We start from the raw sequence: 16,580 nt of genomic DNA, 5'->3' as shown, positions 1-16,580 counted from the left end.
TATTACAAAAACATTGTATCCCTATTGAATGGTGTTTTTTAAAAGTTTCAAAAATATTATTGTGCCCAGAGCATACTGCATATTCGAGGCAAAATACTGCAGAGTATGGCGTCAAGATCCGGCCTAACAATAAGACGAAACGTTTTATATAATTTTTTTTCTTCACCTTACACATACTCCAACGTAATTTGAATTGTGTAACGTGTGGATAGCCGTGCAATATTCGCTACCTTTTTATATGGGAACTTTATTGCGTACGTTAATTCTCATCTGTTATTCTGCGATTCGCGCTCAAAGATTAACGACCAGTAGATGTCTTCCTCCGGAGCCTCGTTATTAATTTTTTTATCTGATTTTTTTTTCCATTCGCTACAGCACAAAGATCCATTGCGTCATGAATTATTTTCTAAACCGAGATCATTTCATCATCAATAGTAACGTTTTTAGTCCGATTACAGTCGATTCTCTTCCGAATTCTGGTAAGCAAACTTGCTCGACAATATGACAACGGATGGTCAAATTCTTCAGGTGGCTACGATTAGGCAATGTTCTACGTACAGTCATTGTTTTTAGTCTATTTCACTGCATCACCTCGGTTCCGTTGATGTTACTTTACTTCATTCCTCGTTGATCGACAGCACGCATTCCAAATATTTCAGAATTGCGCAACAGAGCGCAATCTACGAAAGAGATAACGTGGGATAATCATTGATGATGCCAGTAACTGAGTAATTTTATCGTTTTGAATAACAAACGATCGCCGACACACGCGGAACACACGCCAGCTCATAAAAATGCAACCGCACCGCATGTTACGTCGGGATCCCAAGAATTCGAACGAGAAGAACCGAGTCAAGATCTCGGCGGACTTTCTCGACGCGCCAGACGACGAATTAAATTAATCCAATTTTCAACCGCGATTTCAGCGAAAAGAAAGAGAATTTCCTTGACTTCTCTCTCTCTCTCTCTCTCTCTCTCTCTGTCAGCAGTCCCGTAGAAATTAAGAACAGATTTTTTTCATGCTGCAATATTTTAATTTAGCAGTTGTGTAATTATTGCTCAATATGCTTGCAGCGACTCATCACCAGCGTATTCGAGTGATATTTTATTTTCTATACTTCTATAGTTCGAATTTAGTAAATGTAGTCAAGCCAAGTAAAGCGAAAACAAGCTTGGCCGGCGACGTCTAGGAATTTGCCCGCGCCGCGAACTTCCATACACGATCAATTATAGCCGGTACATCGGCCAATTTTCCCTTTTGTACAATCACTGATACGCAGTACACATTACATTCGACCCCTTTTACTTGACCATAATAACGTATGTCCAGCTTGTCGTTCCTTGCACTCGTCATCTTTCACGTGCAATTCATTAGCGTAAATTTGAATTTTTCCCGATAGTCAAATTACATTCCGCTCCCAGAGACGATTGTCACATGTCAAGTGGATACCCTGTGAGTATATATTATATACATGCGGTACATCGCATGTGCGATGAAGGACCACAGCTAGTCTTTCGTACAAATTCATTCCCACGGTTAACCGCATCTACTGAGACTATTTATACTATAACTACGAATATTATATCTTGTATCCTCAGAGAAGTCGTAGCCTACCTGGTTCTCACATTTTCCAAGATTACCTACCCATAATCTGGTAACCTTGCGAAATTCTATTGTACCCACGTGTTGCATAAGAAGATCGCACGAGCTTTGCCATTAATTAAATTAAATTAATAAAATGCGTGTGTGTGCGTGTGTGTTTGTGTGTGTGTGAGAGATTTCAACTAATTTAAAAATTAACCTCTATATCAGAAAGTTTGTTGACAGACACTTTTGCCTTAATTGCGTTTCTTTGTTATTTCTTCCTCCTGAAAGTTGCAAAGTTACACTCTAAATCATTCATTGTCAGCATGGAAATCATTTTGTTGATGAATCGTTTGTAACCTGCGTAATTAGTGCATGATTTTTCGATAGTCATAACCATGTCGAATTGAAGATTCGTCCTCGTAATCCAACGTAAAAGTACTTTACAGGAAAACAAGATGGATTTCGCAATCCGAGTGGCCGGTATGCCGATGTCAAGGCACCGGCTGTAAGCATGCACGTCAGCCCTGGTCGACGAGGACTCGAGAAGAAGGCTAATCTCTCTAATGTGTACATACATTACATACTCGGGGACGAGTTTACGATGGAGCCTTTTTGTAACGCGTGCAGGTATATCAACGTTATGTATTATTTCTCGGAGTGGCAGTGGCAAAATTACGAAACCCCATATATGCGGACGCTACGACTCGTTAATGTCACCAGCAAGACTTTTTCGGTCTCCTCGGAATGAAACAAGTACCAGAATTTGTAACGAGATGAAAAAAGTTATCGAATCAACTGAATTTGTGGTCACGGGCGGCGAAGTTAAGATTTATTTGAGTCGACTCAAGATCTATCGGTCTAACCAAATTTTTAGTTGATTCAACTAAATTCAATTAATTTTTTTAGAGCAACAAAGGTATTTTGTTTAATTAAGCAAGTATATCGCGTTCGCCGCATTTAGTTGAATCAGACGAGTATCAATTGATTCAAATGACCCTTTCACTTCGTGTATGATGTGATAATATGTTTCTCGGCGGATACATAATCCATAATTAACGGGGTTCAACCGGGGCAGTTTAATTAAGGTTTAATTAAGACACGGATGACCAAACACACCAGCAATAAGCAGCACCCGCATGGCGGCTCTTGTAGGTACTATCTCTAATCTTTCGGTGGCCTAAGCGACCACCCAGCACCAGGATTCACTGGTTCACTAATGTTTGCCTAGATTTTCAAATGTAGGATAGGACTGTCATAATCATACAGCGTGCGGATACTCCCCAATTTCGAGCGCACGCTGCGCTGGGATACAATCATATCGTACGTAATTATTATTATCATACGTCAGGGCAACAATTATAGCATATTTTTCGATTTGTCATCCGATTATACGCGCGTGCTTACTTTTCGAATTTAAATGACCAATACACCCAGCTCACTCCGCATCGAGTCCGGCCTCACGGAGAGGATGACAAACAACCTAGCAGTTGTGCCGCGGGCAAACATCAAGTGGGCAACACTTCTTGAGCATCGAGTTTAAGAACGCGTTACAGTGAATTGGTATGCAAGGACACATCGCGATCATGAACGAAGAATCAATAATATTGCGTTAATGAACATGTTTCAAAGTCTTTTCATGAACATCGTGTGTTATACTTGCGTATGTGAACGATATTTTAAACGGCGAACAATTGTAACGTTAGATGGTCAGAAATTGGAACAATTAGCCATTTCATGATTATAAGCGTGGATGAACTTGTACTCACCGATCGATTCCGTAAACTGGCCCGTTCGCAAGAGGAGACGAAAGTTTCACCGCGTGTTGAACCGGAGTACTGTTGTTTTCCTTTTCTTCTTCTTCTTGGTCTCACGAGGAGCACGCGCTTCTGCGGTTTGTCTCCTTCCGTGAATGGGACGCAATCAACCATCATGTGTAGGGTGGTCCTCGTCCTCGCCAACGGAGCGAGCAGAGACGACTGTGTTGTTTCGATGTCCATAGCACGTGGAACTGATGTTCGACTGAACACGCATGTGAAACAGAAATTAGAGAAGGAAGAGGAGTTCTTTTGTTGTGTACCGGTAACCGGACACGTGACTAATTTTCAAATCAGTAGAATAACGAACAAATTGCACTCGTACGTCGAGCAAATGTGCGAAGAATTTTCTGATACATATATGTATAATATTAAGTGGTTTCTGCAACAACGGGCACCGGTATCATCAATTTATACGGTGATACAGGTGTTCAACACTTCGCCTCGCTTCTGCGAAAGAAATTGTCCGGTCGTTACACGGTATGGCGAATATATAAAAAATCTAAACACGTATGAAAAAATGTTGCAACTTGGTCGGGACATTTGCAGCCGAGCCAACATGAATTGCCATCGGATAAACCTTCGGTATTTACTCGACGATAAAATTGCGATATAGCAGAGGTGTAACCTGTAATCTTCCAACTTGTGCGCAATTCTACGTGAAAGACGTCAGCGAATTGGCAGCAATTGAAATGACACGAAATGACTACGGTCGCACTTTTACTTGCGTCTACAAGCGTCGTGTGATGTGCAGTCGAAAATATCGACGACTCTTACCGACAACGCAAGACCGTCCAGGTACATACATTATTATCTAACGCTAACTATTTCTCGTTTCGAGCCCAGTTCTATACGAGTTACAATGCCATGCCTCTGTAAATCAAAGACAGCAGAGAGGACCGCGATAATGACTAATTACCAATTCCAAACTTCGCGGCTGCCGTTGCCTTGGCTCACATACATGCTTGAATGCCCAGCGAAGGAACCCCAATTCGAATGCGCCATGAAAAGAATTATTATCAGCTAAAGCCAAGCATCTGCAGGCCTTAAGATTCGCGTTTTTAATTAGCGGCCACGCAAGCCCCGTTGAAAAAATTTCACCGGCGGCATTAATCGTGTTTCAGGTACCGAGAAGTATAGTTACGTTTACCTGTAAGACTTAATTGTATAACAGATAGTGCATCGCTCAGTCGATTGTCTACCGACAATATCGAGCATCGAGAATTTGTGTAAATCTTCAGTAATATATCCTCATAATGCGTCATGTCATAATATTTCAATTATAATGTATGAAGCTTGATTGAGGTATCGATACGCGAAATCGACTGTTCCAAAAACAGAAAACGTGCGAAATTTGTTACCCTTCCGATCAAGGATTCATTCGCAATTAAACTTTCATGGTCACTAGCAGGTTAAAAACGGGTTTAAGAAGACGATTTCGTTTTACGCGTTTGGAAAATGGAAACTACAAATAATAGTTTATTCAATAGAAAGATTCGAAGCGGGGAAAGTTTTTGCCTCGCAATTATTAATATTCGCACATAGACAATGGTCAATGAAACTTGTTGCAATATTGTACTTTGCATGGCAATAAAAGATTTGCATCGATAGCTGCAGATTATTCAAACACTCTGCGGCTCGTTATAGGATGAACGGTCAATAATTGTGATACCCATGCGCTTCGACAATCGCGTTACGTACTTCGTCCAATGTTGTTCTCGTCCCATGCGTGATAATATGTTCGAATCCTTAACAGCGACTACTTATCGCGAACCCTAATGCTTGTGGACATTGTTTCATAACTTGAGAAAAATATAATATACGAGAAGATTAGAACGCGCTCGTTATCTTTATATATCCCAAGCGTAGAAGCCGGATGATCCACGCGTGAATTTGTTTGCACAAGTATTGTTGTACGCAAGGCGTCGCGCCGCGCCGACGAGAGCGGTTGATTTAACTGCAGGCAGTAATAAAAAAAATTAACGCGTGGTGTGCCGACGGATTTGATTATACCTGCGTCAATTGGGATTCCATAAAACGGGTGAAAAAATAATACAGAATTGAATTCGCTTCCTGACTGGCTGTATAAAGTTATCAACTGCACATCACGTGCTAAAAGTAGAGAGAACGAACAAAAAAATTTCGATCGGCCTGACCTTGCGAAATTGTTTGTAAAATTCCTTGTCGCAGGTGTCCCCGTACTTTAATGCGCGAGACACTGTACTTCGCGCTCGCGGTTTTCTCTCTACGAGAATAAAGATGTCAGTGATCTGAGATTAGTTCGCAGGCGGACAGTTAGGCGGGGGATAGCTAGGTCGGGTGAAAATGTGAGTGCTATGTCCTCAATGGACTTGCTATACTTGTCGCGCGTATTAAGGGGGTGCCCTGGTCGATTTCGACGTTGTCGTATATGTATCTCCAAATATCAAAGTAACACGTATCTCAAACGCGGAAAAGGGTCATTATACATGGTGAGGGTAAAAACATAGAAAGATCAAAAAACCGAAGGGCCCACAGTATCGAATCTTTTGAAAAGCGAAAACTCAATTTATAAATAATTTAGAAACGTTGAAGGTCGAAGTATGGGGAATTAAAAGATTAGAAGGGTCAGTACATAGGATGCGAAACTGTAAAATGGTCAGAATTTCTCTCAACAATCACTCGTATATATATGCGTTGCATTGTTAATAACAATATTTTTTCCTTTACGCCAATGGTAAGAATTACCTTTTCAGACACTGCTTTTCATTCGACAATAAGATTGAAGTCCGGCGATCGGCTTCGATGTTTCGATCAAACTTCCGAAATATGTAATTGATTTTTCTAAACTTCGTACCGTTACAATGACGCTACTAACCTCCAAAGTCATTCTACGCTGCCATTTTCGCGATTACCAACCACGCCGTGTAAGAATGAACTACGTAGGTTTGAACCATGCAGGGCAATCCTTTGCGATTCGAAAAATTTGTAGCTCGATCACGCTAGCTTGATCTATACGTTTTACCTATATGCCAATTTCGCGGAGAATTGAACCCGTCGGAACGAACGATTCTCAAACCTACACGGAATGCCGGAACTATCCAGCGCCTAACGTCCAGGCAACGTAGTATCCATTCGTGCTGTCGGTATCCCGTTCAACCGGAGGAAAATTATACTCTACTTGCCCACTTATTAAACATCAAGTATGCAGTTTTGTAAGTCTAAGTCTTCATTTCGTAAATAGAGTTGACTTTTCGAAAGAAAAAGAAAAATTATTATCTCAAGGTTACAAATATTAGGTGCATAACTTGAATTTCGCTAATTTCTAGCAAATTTTTGCGGAAACTTTCGTCTACGTTTGAAAATGTAAAATAGCAAATTAAAGTTGTGAAATTTCGTCCAACTTTGTCGATGACCTTTGCAATTAAGCTAGGAAATCGTTATATCGAATTCTCATAGAATCACGTAGTCTTCAAAGCGTTCATGTCAATAACAAATAATTATTTACATAAAATTAGCATAGATACGAATTTACTACACAAACAATACTTCACTGTGTAACAATACCTATACATACATTAACATAATATGGTGTGTACACACCCATGTCAGCGGGTCGCTAATAAATGTCTCAAATTGTTAAATTTTAATAATTTTGGAAAAATATAAATGCCCGATGGTTGATATGTAATGACGTCGGCGGGGCATGTTCATGCTTTAGGAAACTTTATGGGTACTATTTAACATGCGAGTGAATTTTTACATTATTCAATTATATCAGTCGTTGTCATCATGTCGATATACATACTATAGTGATAATTCGTCGATAACGCTTTGAATATTGCATTTCTGGCTCGCCTTACGAGAAAACACAGAAAAAGAATCTTTCAAAGCTTACGATGAAATATGACCAATCTAGTATATTGCAGATATTATTACACGTACGTCCAAATAGGATTACGTACGATTAAAATGCACAACGATTATCAGGCTGATAATTGTGAGATACGATGAATAATAATAAAATTTTAATGAAACAAAATAAAGCAATACAAAAAACCACGCTCTTCTCCACTCAATAGTGAGATCAAGTATTTGTTGGGATTTTTTTCTTTTTAGATACAAATATTTATAAAAAGTATTCAAATTATACAAACATATGTACGTATGTACGTATCTGCTACATAGCTTAATACAATACGAATCAGTCATAATGTGTATATAGGTACGAATGGGGGTAACCAAAAAAAGGGGGAGGGGAACAAATTGAAATTACGCAAATTTACAAATCTTCCAAGTTAAAAATGCTCACATTTTTACGAAACAATACATTGTTTCAATCAAATGCACCCCACCCACATTTCATATTGAAAGAACATACATCATACACGTTATATAATTTAAACATTCGGCTATCTCTAATCTTATCAATGACAAGAGATAAAAAAAAAAGAATATAAAAACAAATAGTCAGTCAGTAATTAAAAAAACTATCTCGAATCTGTAGAGAATTCTGTGGTTCGCTCACACGCTCACAGCGCCGAATACCCCAATTATTGACACAAGTAAATACTGTCGATTTGGAGGGCTCTGTAAATTTGTGCAAAAACGCTCGGTATAAAAATAAATTTTCGAAATTGTTGTATCACAATGGTTGCACCGTACTGAATTTGTCTCTCCACTTCTTTTTCCCCTTTTTCCACTCATCCTTTTTTTCTCACCATGAACCTGAGATAGATCCCAGTTGCGCGCACCTGATCTCTACCCTCTAAGCTCAGCGCTTACGAACACGGATGTATACAATATGTTGTAATTTTTATTAATATATCCATAAAAATATTTGTTGCTTTATATAAAACTTATGATTAGCAGTAGGTATTATACGTAGATTAGAATTACAGTTGTCCAGCTTTGTGCAATAATCGATTCACTGAGCCTTTTGTGCAAGGTGGGCAACGTGAGCCATGCGCTCAGTAACCGGCCCGCCGTGACCATTCGAAATATGTTTTTTTGTAGAAATGTCCGGGGCTGCAGCTGCAGCGGCAGCAGTGGTAATCTTCTGATGCCGCATTAGCCCCGACAATTTCGGCAAAAGAATTAGAACTGCCAGTGCCGAAATGTGCGGGGCAAGGTACATGTGTCTGTGTAGAAAAAATCAATGAACAAGTGAACAGATGAACAATTTCCATAGAACGATACCGTGAGAAATTGAGCATATGGGACGGTCCACTCAACTTACAGATACAGTCTAATACTGGGGTAGAACTCGAGTAGAATGAAGCTGAAGGTGACGTAAGCCATGAAAACTCGAGTTGTGACGAAAGTAAGCGTATCGTAAAACAGCTTGGAAGCATTCGATCCGAGGAAGTAAGGTCGAACGTGACGCCGTATCTGGGTAAGAATTCGAATAATCAACGAAATGTGAATAGCAATTAATAACCTGCTAATATTTTCGTACAATCCACACTTTTAAACTTACAATTATTTACCGTTACATTACAAAGTATACCTACATAAATATCCAAATTCTGCATGTAATACAGCTTAAAGAAACTTCACTGAACAAGAAAATACCGAAATTTTCATCGAAAAATTTTAAAACGCTGCCATTTCGCACGCATTACGGGCAAAAGAAATTCTGCGAAAATTAGGCTACGTAGAGACCATCTGTAACTCTTCTACAATTGTAATGGTTATACGCTTTTAATGAATTCGAATACCCACCCTGTTGAGTTAGTAAATGGTGGGAGCTTAAATATTTCCTTAACTGGTCATAATAAGGCTGGAAAACTTTTCTCTTTTTTGTGACTTACGGATCGCGCTGCGAAGGTGAATAACGCCCCTCCAGCGAAAGTGAGGTAGTAGCCAGGATAAAAACCGTGCCATAGAGCGGACAATGCGTAGGTGAGGATGGTGCTGTGTGTTTTGATCCTTTCGTAAACGATCATGCGTAGCCACCGATTGGTACCCTTGTTCCACTGCTCTATGCTGTCCCTCAGGCTAAGCGCGGTCTGTTTACACGTTGTTGAGAAAATGTGTACTTTTTGAATACAATGTAAAACATAAGGTTGGGGATAAAAACTTTATCAAAATGAACGAAGGATAAAATGAAAATGTCTGGTGTACGAACTTCGAACTTAAGTACGTTGACGTTCGAAATCAGGTCCCAGCGCGCGGTGCCGTCGACATTGTAACCATTGAAGCCGAGGCCCGAATTGTTGCATATGGCGTCAGCAAAGAGCCACGCGTGATAGTACTTGAAGCGAACAAGCATCGTGGACACCATGAGAAAGCCCACCTTGTAACCGAGGGTCGTATTCTCAATAAAGTCATCCTCTGGAGAGAAAAGAAGTTTTTTTTTTTTTTTTTGACGAGATTTATCAACAAACGACACGCATAAGAAACGCGGTGACATAGAAATTGACCGTGCCAACCTTTGATTTTTTGTATCGGAAACGATGGTATGAAAGAGACAAATATTACAGCACAAATACAGCTGGCGAGAACCTTCTTTACCACAACTAAACGTGGCGAAGGTTCCAAGACGATCTCGTTACTGTTCAAATTCTTGTCCGTGTAGCCCTGAGAAAGAAAAAAAAATGTAAAATTAGAAAGAGTGACTATTGGACGGAAATTTCGTTGCGAAAACAAGTATGTAGAATCCGAAAGAATCAATTTCTCACTGCTAATGTTTTTGAGCCATAAATGTTGTGACCTCCGATAAAATCAATGTAGTCGCGGTAGAAAATCACCGGACCAGCCATCAACGCTTGAAAGTGTAATACGTAAGCGAAATACTCAAGGGCCGTCGGCATTTTTCTGAAAACACAAAAATACACATTGTATTTGAATTGGATTTCCGTAAAATTGAAGGAGGGATTCAGAGTTTGTAGTATAGTTAACCAGATTGTCTGGACAAGGACCGTGTCAGAGACAATGACTCGTATGGTACAGTCATCGCAATACATGTAGACTTTGCCGGAGAATGAAAGTAAAATTAGAAATACAATGAATAGCATTCGGTTTGCATAGCACAAATTACTTCTCGATTCTCGTCGGTTTACACAATGTATTTAGAGCTAACAGTATTTCATTTCCCGCGATTTATTCATGTTTTCTTACCACATGGTCTCATGTTTATCTTCGTCTTCTCCGGTTACTGTTATTATACACGGTACGTGATTCTCATTCACAATTTCTGTCCTGCCGACTGCAGAAATCGAGGAGGTGCTTGTATGTAACCAAATTTAATCGAAACAAGTTCAAGGAAAGGGGTCAGGCTCGTGTCGACATTCATGAATCATGAATTAGGAGCGTTGCACGTATGAACACGTCTATTATACACATATAACCGACGCATCCGACTTTGAAGTCTGCGAAAAAACTGTAGACAATGCGTTTAAATCGAGCAACGCTGTTACAATTTCGTAATAATTAATTCAGAATAAAACAGGCATTGTTCCGGTTTAATTAGAATATTCAATTATTGGTCGGATAGGATAAAAATAAAAGGAATATACATACAACAATACAGATGATAATGATGTACTGAATGAAAAGCAATACATTTCCATGACTCGTCTAACAGTGCCCCTACCTTTGCTACCCGACCAGCTGGCATGCATTCACATTCCATGCGCTGCATGTAGGTATAACATAGATATAATCTATGGGTACAAGGTAGGCATACATAAGACGACAACTTGTTACTAACAGCTGGGTGAGTGGGACAACGAGTAAATAACCGCTTGCCAACGTATACGTGTACTCGATAATTTTCGCAACTCACTTGACGGCGTGATATCGCTGCGAGGGAGTGAGTTCCTCTTCCTTGCGTGTCATTCCGTCGTGGACGCTGTAGGCAAGGCTCGTTACCTTTTGTGTTATCACCATCAGCGGACCTGTCACGCAATTGCATTATAAGTCGCATTAGGTACACACGCCACTTTCAATACATTAAATAGTGATATTTGCCAAGCTGCGCGGACGGGTGTGTGCAATATATGCGATCCGTTAATTGGTCCGATGCGCAGGATGCGTGGCCAACAAGGATCTGATCCTATAATTTACCGGAGCATCGCTCGTGCCGACTGAGTGTGTATTGCGTGAACGCATTATGCGTATAACAACATACCTGTTATGTCTAGGGTGTAAGAACCGTAGTCGTATACTTGGCGGTGAAAATGTATGCAGGAGAGATAAAGAAGTGCGACGAAAAGGACAGCCCTGTAATCAAGAAATAATCATTTTTCCTCAACCTCTCAAATTTCAGTGCCGAGTGAAATTGTTTAAATCGTGAATGGATCTGTAAAAATATTTTCATAAAACTTGCAAACTATGGATAAATTTTAAGCCCATCCATTTTCTGATTTCGTTCAATACACTCCGTGATTACTTTACATCTTTGTGCGACTAATTTTTTACATTCCGAGTTCTCGCGTTCGCTGCATTTTCCTGCACATTTTCGTATCTTTGTCTAACATTTCTTGCACTGCGCGAAACCAAATTTTACCAGAAATTATGAGGCAATTTACGAGACCTTATTATCAACTTATTACATGCAACTTATTTTAACGCTTATAGTTATTATGGTAAATTGGTACACCTGCATAATTCACATAAGGTTCTTTTATATATTCTAGATGCATAAAATATTAACCTTTGCACACTGCGAGGATTATGAGTCCGCATGACGACGTAGCAGAGAGCCGGAAGTCCCGCCAAATGCACCGCATGCCTGAAAGTGATTTATGTTTTTTCGTTAAACATGATTCTTTAATCCCTCGTCATTATCAGTACATACATATCTTATCATTTGTACGTTTTCAGTTGTTTGTTTTATCAAAATTCAATCCATCAACGTGAACGGATAAGTATCAATTACTTGAGGTTTTATATAAACAATGCACAACGAAGTTCATGGACCGGTAAATCCAAAGAACGATCAGCCCAAGTCTTTAATGAATAATGTGAAACTCTGTGAATTCTCAAAGATTCTCTATCCTTGGAGTATACTTACAGTAATTTATTCGAGACAGAAAAACAGACTGCAAGGAACATGAATGAAGGAATGAATGAGACAGAGGAAGCAAGAAAGTAAGAAAAAAATGAAAAAAAAAAAAAAGAAATGGTTTTAAATGCCAACCAGAGACGGTGTTAATTGGCTTACTTGCCGAAACTGAAGTAACCAAAGAAGAGGCCGAGAACCAAGCCGAAGGCATGCCTTGTGGCGGGACTAACGGCTCGTGGGCTCAGCGAAGACCTCAACAAGGCAGCTAGTCCCAGTGCTGAGAATTGCGTCACCAGGAAGTTCATCTACGTTGTTATAACAGAAACAGAACAGTTGAAAACACATGCGGCGCAATAATGGAGAAAAAAAAAACGGCGTAAATTATTATTAGATGGCACTTCCGTGCAGTTCAGGTTGTATGGTATAAGATATAGTTTATAATCACTGATATCAACGAAGGGGTAACACTGAAAATTGCACAATTCAAGTATGTGGAGTTCCAGGCACGTTTGACATAATACCGTGAATGTAAATTTTTAAGGCTCGGCTATATCACATAGAGGTAGTAAAATTTTTGGTAATATACATCGCTGCTCACAGCTGATTAATTTAACATGCCGTGTTTTTGCAGTATCACACGCTATCCTTCTACTTATAATGTATAATACATTGTACATTAATTATAACGTATCACAGAGCGTGTGAATAACCTTAGATTGCACGTAAAACGAGCAGCATAAGGATTATGAGTACAAGACAAACGCCTACTGCAGAATAGCTCTGACGGCAGAGATCGGGAATCGTTCGCGAATAAACGCAACGGTAAGCTGAAGGCAGAGTTTATCATCGCTTCGGGGTTTGTACCGTGTATATAGTATACAAATGCAAAGATGCTGCAAAAATAAAAGAAAAATTCAAAATCTGAGTACAATAAGAACAGCGGAGACACACATAACGATACATTATCGATCATACTGTTTTCAACACAATTTTATCGTTATTAACAATATTTTGTTGGTCCAAGTATATGGCGGGAGCTGCGCTTAATACTGTGATGTATATAAATGTGCGAAATGGTTATGGAAATGCGCGGTTCGTCCTACATGGATATCTGCAGTCTTGAAGCAGCCTAATGGATTGCTAATACAGACGTGTGTAGAATGCATAACGACATACTTGTGATGCAGCACGGATATATGCATAAGTGATCTCTACATAGATCTCTGCACAATGGCCTGCGACAATTGTTAATTCATTCCCGACGACTATTATCAGCAGCTAGGTGGTTCATCATTTTATTGTTCTTGTACACGTATCTTAGATTAACCTGATGTCAGCCGGCCAGCTACGTGTTACGTTAGGGTGCTACAAAAAAAAAATTCTTTGCGATTTTCCAAAGTAATATCCCATAAAAAATTTCTATGGGTTGACGGAAAGATTCTGGAAAAAGATGAGCTTTTGATTTTTCACTTTTTTTTTTATATAGTTTTGAATTTATGAAGAGTAGTGGACAAAATATTTCTTTCATTCGTTAAATCCTAAAAAAAATATCAATTTACATAGTAGAAAAGACTCAGACTTTTAAAATTAAATCTCCAGTTGATGTTCGAGAAGCGTATATGACGATTTTTTTCTATTAATTCAATCTTATAAAATAGTTATAATTTAGTACGAATTTTTAATTTAGGAAAACAAAATTACCGTTCAATACGTCGTTATGTTGCGGATCGTGATCTTTGGGTAGAATATAAATTTCAGGAAAGGAATAGTACCTAATTGAAGTGCTACAACGTGTTTCATACTGAATTCAAAATGAATTTTAAAACAATATGAAAAACAATGCAACATCATGTAAGGAGGACCTTCGACAACACGTTGAACACTCTCATCTTTGTCCAGGATCTTTCTTTCAAGCCAAACAAACTTTTTAAAGGCTGTCAATTTATATTGCAAATTTTTTTATTCTAAAACACCCTTATATGTTACTTATATAAGGTACGTACATAAGGGAGAAAAAAGGAAAAGAACAGCACCGAAAAAGTGATGGCTTGTTCAGCTTGTTAGTACATTTTCTTTCTCTCCTTCAACACTTATTTCGGGAAGTTTCTTTTTAACCATGCGTCCATGCGAGTCGACGTCGTTTCGACGCTTGTGCTTGATAGTATCGGAAGCAAAAACAGAAAAAATGCAGCTGACGTTTGACTAATTTTAATTTCAATTCTAGGATCGGATATGCAACCGTTTGCACATATGTTTGGAATAGGTTCTATAACTAAAAATGAGCAAAATTGAAAGACTACAATTTGGGAGAGACCGACGATGTGCCAACGCAGGCAGAAATTGCGCGGGAAAAAACGAAGCAAATACCGCATAGCATGTAGTAACGCAGTTCATGAATTCACGCCAGTCATTGAAATCGAACACCTGTTGGTTACCCTGCGTTCTTCGGCTGCTACGGCGTCTGAGGAGGCGCAAACACAAACAAACAAACAAACAAACAAACAAACAAACATACACACACACACACACACACACACACACAGGCGCGCGCGGGCTTATGCACGCTTGATTTCGTTCTTATACGCGTACTTTATTACACCTGTAGCTTTTCGAGCTGCTTCTTCCTAAACCGTGTCTTCTGTGACCTTTCTTGCTGCATGAAATTCGTAAATTTTGATGCGAATTTTCCAGCGGCGCACAAGTGCGCATTGCCCTTTTCTACATAAGTATTTTTCATCCTTCTTAAATTTGCTGCATTTCATTAAAACATTTCTTCAATAAATACTTTACGGTACTTTCTAACTCGACGAAACGTTCCTTTCTCTCTCTGGTTTTTTGCTTTGTTTTTTTTTTTTTTTTTCTTCTATTTTTCCTTTTTTCCTTAACTGTACGCGAGCAAGACATTTTAATTAATCGCGCTTATAACAATGTGCGCAATTCAGGTGGCGAGGTTTCTCCCGTACGCATTTAATACGCATGACGATAATTCATACATTTCAACATCTGGAACAGCAATAACAATAGCAAAATACTATCAACAATATAAAATAAAAGCAGCAGTGGCATTCAATTGAAATATCAAAACACAACCATAAAAGTATGAGCCTTGAACGATCTCCATGTAATATCAGCGGTAGCATCGTGCATTACAATATGTATAGTCTACGGGCTATAACGGTGGATATGACGCCGCTCTCTGCATAGATCAGAGATCAGATACGTTTTCGATTCAACGTGTACGAGCAATGATGAAAGCGATTATAAATATTGCATGATATCATTGCCGCTGATACATATATTTAGGTATAGTATAGACGTAGTGCAAGAGGGCGTGTGCTTGTATCGTTTGATTAATAAAACACTCAAGTACTTCCGTCAATCGGTCTCGATCGAAATACACCCCAAACCCGTTTTCACGCTTAATTGCTCAGTTGCGCAGAATGATTTCCTCCGTTAGACATCGTCCGAGACGTAACCCTGAGAGATCCCTCGTTCGTTTCATTGGAAGCGTGATAATTACGTGCTGATTCGCCGTGATTGTTTGGTGCACAGAAGTGCATAAACACCGGTTAGGCTTGCCCACGCCCACGCGCGTCCCCCGTCCACTCTCACTGTCAGTAACGGCAGGCGATAATATGCCTGCGAATGGATATATTCCCAGCACGCGGAGCAGCCGCAGCGACACGCAATTGTCATCCCCCGATCGATTGATATATGTATGCAACTCTTACCCACATGCAGTGTAACCTAGGCAGACGCGCGATAAAAGCGGAGCGGAGACTGCCGTGCCGCTCGACAAGCTGTCAGTGTCAACTCTGTTTGAATTTAACACGCGAGAGAAAGCGAGGGAGGATCGATAGGGGCTGTAAGTTTTAATGTAGGGCCGGCTTCGGCTTACCTGGTCAATCGGGAGGCCGGCCAGGTCGGCGAGCCACGTGAAGGCTCGCGAGCCGTCGTAATAAACATCCGCACTCGACACACCCATCGCCGTTCGCGGTTGACGCCGTACTGCGAGACTGAGACGCAACTTCTGCCGTTCCGTACTGCGCTCTGCAATTTGCGGACCCCTCGGTGCCGAACCACGCCGCCCTGCTCCGCTCCGACTCGGCTCACGCAGCCGAAAACCAAAAACGCTGCCAGAGTCCGCCGTTGCCGCTCTACACGCCGTCTAAGAATTGGCTCGAAAATT

The 16,580-nt window shown here is 40.0% G+C and overlaps 2 protein-coding genes and 1 long non-coding RNA gene across 7 annotated transcripts in view; 1 reads left to right on the top strand and 2 right to left on the bottom strand.

The window, feature by feature from the left end:
* LOC124216729 (uncharacterized) overlaps positions 1–3,493 on the bottom strand; it is a 16,940-nt gene extending 13,447 nt beyond the window's left edge. The window contains exon 1 of the mRNA XM_069135043.1: positions 3,355–3,493. The gene's annotated coding sequence lies outside the window, so the exon portion shown is untranslated. The remainder of the gene's footprint in view (positions 1–3,354) is intronic.
* oys (lysophospholipid acyltransferase 6) lies at positions 3,481–16,580 on the bottom strand. Of its 5 annotated transcripts, XM_046621615.2 has the most exons (11): positions 16,290–16,564; positions 12,551–12,696; positions 12,041–12,118; positions 11,516–11,607; positions 11,171–11,282; positions 10,065–10,200; positions 9,816–9,963; positions 9,512–9,717; positions 9,195–9,392; positions 8,621–8,772; positions 7,380–8,522 (listed from the first exon to the last, which is right to left on the bottom strand). In XM_046621615.2, the coding sequence occupies exons 1-11, from the start codon at positions 16,374–16,376 to the stop codon at positions 8,309–8,311; spliced, it is 1,569 nt and encodes a 522-aa protein (XP_046477571.1). In that variant the 5' UTR covers positions 16,377–16,564; the 3' UTR covers positions 7,380–8,308. The 5 variants fall into 5 exon arrangements, with proteins under 5 accessions (XP_068991146.1, XP_046477571.1, XP_068991145.1 ...); XM_069135045.1 differs by lacking the exons at positions 7,380–8,522; positions 8,621–8,772 and adding an exon at positions 3,481–3,607 and having other exon boundaries at positions 16,290–16,580; XM_069135044.1 differs by lacking the exon at positions 8,621–8,772 and having other exon boundaries at positions 16,290–16,573.
* On the top strand, positions 11,177–12,546 carry LOC138190770 (uncharacterized). The gene is made up of 2 exons (XR_011176848.1): positions 11,177–11,314; positions 12,024–12,546. It is a non-coding gene; the product is annotated as an uncharacterized lncRNA (long non-coding RNA).

This window comes from Neodiprion pinetum, chromosome 4 (assembly GCF_021155775.2).
Source record: "Neodiprion pinetum isolate iyNeoPine1 chromosome 4, iyNeoPine1.2, whole genome shotgun sequence".
In the NCBI taxonomy this organism is placed as follows: Eukaryota; Metazoa; Arthropoda; class Insecta; order Hymenoptera; family Diprionidae; genus Neodiprion; species Neodiprion pinetum.
This window is presented reverse-complemented; position numbering and strand designations above follow the sequence as displayed.